The sequence below is a fragment of the Juglans microcarpa x Juglans regia genome, chromosome 8D (assembly GCF_004785595.1).
Source record: "Juglans microcarpa x Juglans regia isolate MS1-56 chromosome 8D, Jm3101_v1.0, whole genome shotgun sequence".
NCBI classification, from domain to species: Eukaryota; Viridiplantae; Streptophyta; class Magnoliopsida; order Fagales; family Juglandaceae; genus Juglans; species Juglans microcarpa x Juglans regia.
This window is the reverse complement of record NC_054608.1, coordinates 31,304,964-31,309,544: the sequence shown is the minus strand read 5'-3', so window position 1 is coordinate 31,309,544 and position 4,581 is coordinate 31,304,964. Positions and strand designations below refer to the sequence as shown.

General features: G+C 33.8%; 1 protein-coding gene across 1 annotated transcript; it reads left to right on the top strand.

Moving 5' to 3' along the window:
* The first annotated feature begins 1,989 nt into the window (after positions 1-1,989).
* Positions 1,990-3,814, top strand: LOC121241960 (transcription factor MYB54-like). The gene is made up of 3 exons (XM_041139820.1): positions 1,990-2,535; positions 2,759-3,199; positions 3,390-3,814. The coding sequence occupies exons 1-3, from the start codon at positions 2,421-2,423 to the stop codon at positions 3,584-3,586; spliced, it is 753 nt and encodes a 250-aa protein (XP_040995754.1). The 5' UTR covers positions 1,990-2,420; the 3' UTR covers positions 3,587-3,814.
* The last annotated feature ends 767 nt before the right edge of the window (positions 3,815-4,581 follow it).

The window sequence follows — 4,581 nt, the reverse complement described above, 5'->3', positions numbered from 1 at the left end:
TTTTATAATCCATTTTACAACTAAAATATGACTTCAAGAAAAATGTTAAAAAAAAATTTAGTTTAATTAATTTTAAATTTTACATAGCAGCCCGCCATTTGCATGGAGTTGTAAAAATGTTTTACGTACACTACAAGAAAAAGAGAATTTGTGGCTAATTGTTTGCGACGAGAATAACTGTTTACTACGAAAACAGACTCATTTTACAAGAAATAACTGGTCACAAATAAGCAATTTTCTTGTAGTGACGTAGCATCCTTAATTACGAACATACTGATCACTTGAGCAAAATGATATATATTATGATCATTGTCATGTTTTGTGAAAATGATCCGGCGGCCTATATATGTTTTTTTTTTTTTTTTTTTTTTTTGTCATTCAAGAAACTTAGCCTAATGATTAATTCGATAAACTTTTTAGGAGACGGTCTTTTTAGGGAGAAGCCGGCAAAAATATTTGTTGGGGATGATCAGAAATTTCAGGACTGAAAATGATTTAATTTGACCGCTAGGCGCTAGCTTTGATATTCTATTGTTTGGTGGAGACTAAAATTAATTAGAATCATGTTTTGAAAATTTTTAGGTTTTTCCTTCCTATAATTACCATCGTTTTGCCTACTTTTTGCCTACTTTTTAGTTCTGCAACTATATATATATATATATATAAAACAATTAGACCATGATGATCATGATCATTATTAATAGGGTTATCTTGAAATTAATAATCTCTCCGGCCATTATTAATATGGACCATATATATTTCATATATACATCATGATTAGCTAGTTAGGGTTGATCATCATCAATATCAATCGGTCGATGTCTTCGATCGGAGCTTGATTTATCATGATATATATTCCATGGCAACTACTGCAGCTAGCTAGCAACTTCACAACTACGGGGGAGACCAGATAGATAATCATGTTTGACTACTCAAAGATCAGCAGCTGTAGATAGATATATAGATGTCCGATTCTCCACGTGCAGTTTTGAGGTTTCTAAGCTAATTCTTGTTAGTTAGGTCTGAAAGGTTATCAAAACCTAAAAATACAGCCATATATTATACGTACTAATTACATCATTATAAGTCTAACTAGAAGAAAAATACTACTTTACCCACTCAACTTGCCTCCTCATATATTTAACTTTTTTTTTTCTTTACTTAATAGTTAAGGAAGTGACTATTAGTGTATTGATATTTTTTTTTTATATTTTTTAAAAATATTTTAAAATAAAAAAAAATGAAAAAATGAATTTAGCCTAGCGGTAACTTGCAGCGAGTTACTCTGAGCGGCAAAATATATAGCACCGCTCCTAACTAGAATACCAAACTCACAGGACTAGTACTGCCACCCTAATTATATCTAGGTAGCAGCTTATATATTTTATTTTTTATTCATTAATTTTACTATATTGTTATATTTATTTATTATAGCCCAATTAAAAATTAACCTATAAAAAATAAACGATATTGCATATTGGATTCAATCTAGTTTTAGATTATAAGGTAATAATTTGGATAGCTTTTTGTTTGCATCAAACATATGCAGCAGCAGCTTGCATGCAGTACTTGCTTTATCGTTCATGAAAGATCAGTAATATTTAAGATGATGATCATCATGATCACAGAAATGATTTATAAAAACCACTAATTTTTACGGAATTATTTGCCTTTTTATTATTGTTTTTTTTTAAGCTAAAGAAATTGATATATAAAATATGTATTAAAAAAAGGATATATAGTAAGCTAGCGAGGTGGGTTGCAGTAGAAGTTTTAGGTTAGAAACTTGGAGAGACGTTGAAAGCAGAACCAAATTCACACCACCAAGCAACCCCCATGATTGATCTCTTTCTCTCTCTAAAACTCTCTCTCTCTCTCTCTCTCTCTCTCTCATATATATGTATATATATTAGATATCATGTCATGTATTTATATATTATTATCTATATATATATATATGTGATTACTTATAAATTATAAGGCGTTTGTTAGCCGAGACGTTGCATCAATCTCAGGTGCTGGGTCTGTCTAAACCTTCCAACTCCCTAACGGAAAACACTATCTTATATCTCTCCCTTAAATTCATCTCTTGGGGGCCCTTTCCCTCTTAATTTGTCTTCAGTTCTTTCCTTCCTTAATTCCTTTCTTTCCTTTCTTGCAGTGCCAGTACTCATGATCCAGCCTTCTCGATCTCTAGCTAGCTAGCTAATATATATCTATGCTTAATTACGGATTTGTGATCTTGTTTTTCTCGAGAAGAAGAACGAGCAAAAGGGTACTTGAAATTAGAGGAATAATCTCGATCGTCATCCAGCTTGAGTTAGCTACTAGCTAGCTAGGGTTTTGATCATCGATCCGCCCTGCTGTTTCTTTTTGGTGGTATTTATTCATTTTTATTGGAAGATATAGATCATCATAAGATGTGCACCAAGGGCCACTGGAGGCCTGCTGAAGATGAGAAACTCCGGGAGTTGGTGGAACGCTATGGACCCCACAACTGGAACGCCATAGCCGAAAAGCTTCAAGGGAGATCAGGTTAGATATTATATATACCAAATAATTAACAAATCTCGATCTCTGAGAAAACTAATTTTTTGGTTAATCTATTTATTGTTATTCAAAAGTAGTAGTACTATATACTGCTATATAGTTAGGGTTTGATATATGCAAGTTTTCGAGGAAAAAGAGTACTATATATAACCAGCAAGTACCGTACTGATTTAACTAACATATATAAAGAAATCATGAATTCAATCAGGGAAGAGCTGTAGATTGAGATGGTTTAATCAGCTGGACCCAAGAATCAATAGAAGCCCTTTTACAGAAGATGAAGAAGAGCGGCTTTTGGCTTCCCACAGGATCCATGGAAATAGATGGGCTGTAATCGCAAGACTATTCCCTGGTCGCACTGATAATGCAGTGAAGAACCATTGGCATGTTATCATGGCACGAAGATGCAGAGAAAGATCTAAGCTTTATGCAAAAAGAGCGGCTCAGACTTTAATGATTGAGCAAAAATCTTCTTTAACGCAAGAAGCCGTACAGATCAAGAACTGTGACACAAGAAACCTTTCGCCCTATAATTTTGAGAAATACCGTGAAATTAGATATGAGTACCCTTTCACAAATTACACACGTCCCCAATTTCCCAAAGAGTGGTTTTCTCGAGATCGAAGTCCTTGTATCACTATGCTTGAAGGTAAGAATCCATCGAGATGATAAACACTGTAAAAAGCTCTTCTTCTTCTTCTTCCTCTCTCTCTCTCTCTCTCTCTCTCTCTCTCTCTCTATATATATATATATATATATACATATTTTAGGATGCTACTATGAGTAGTCATGCATGTTTAGTACTGATCGATGCATATTGTTCTTATATATTAATGCAGATAAAAGGCAGACGATTGAGTTTTATGATTTTCTGCAAGTAAATACGGAGTCGAATGGAAGTGAAGTGATAGACAATGCAAGAACTAGAGATGATGAGGAGGTAAACCAGCTGGAAGCTGCTTCGGATCAGGAACAACAGCAGAGCAAGGCTGCAGGTGTTCCATTCATAGATTTCTTGGCTGTTAATGGAAGCTAGGTAGCTGATCATCTTAGTATGCATATATATATGGTTATGGTGTCTGAATCATTATCATTTTCATCATCATCAGATCAATCGGAAACGACACATACTGTAAAGGAATCATCACTTACATATATATGTACGTATCGAGCCTAACTAATTACTACGTACCTCACCCTGCAGAATGCATGCATGTTGCTACTGCATTCACAGAGATTATATTTAAAGGCCGTGATCTGATCATGATCTCGTGTACGTAGCATGTAGGCATATATATATATATATTTATTTATTTATGTACATGATTTAGCTAATTATAAGGCTGAAGATCATGAAGAAAAACTGGAGGAAGCATATAAAATGGTAGTACTTAAAATATATGCATCAGCTTGATCCCCAGATAATTCTATAAATATATATTTGATGATTCTCTTGATCGATCAATTTAATTGATATGAGTACTCTAAACATATATTAAAGGGGATATATAGTATAACTTATATTGTTATATATATATATATTTATTAATTTGTACGTACCTTTGCATGCTAGCTAGCTGCTGCACGCACGAGTTAATTTCAAAAGGAAGTTTTAAGTACAGCTAGTTGTACTTAATTCAGTACTACTGCTACTACAAGTACTACATTTATAACTGCATGCATCGATCTGAAGGCCGCTAAGCAGCTTGATGCAATACATGCAGATATCATGTGCTCGCTGCAGCTAGCTAGCTAGAGAAGAAATTCAGGAAAAAAACTAGCTTAAACTAGTGTTCAGATCGATACCTTTACTAATTTGATCAGGACAGTACGTACCCTTCATGCGTGGGGAAAAAAAAAAAAAAAATGTAATTTCTGCATGTACGCGCGTACGTATGGTGTGTGTGTATATATATATATAAATCCCAACAAACGATTGCTAGCTAGCTTTTCATGGTACTGGCAATGAATTATGAATTAAGTACTGTACGTTGGCAAGCAAGCTCAATATATGCATGATGACAAGATGAT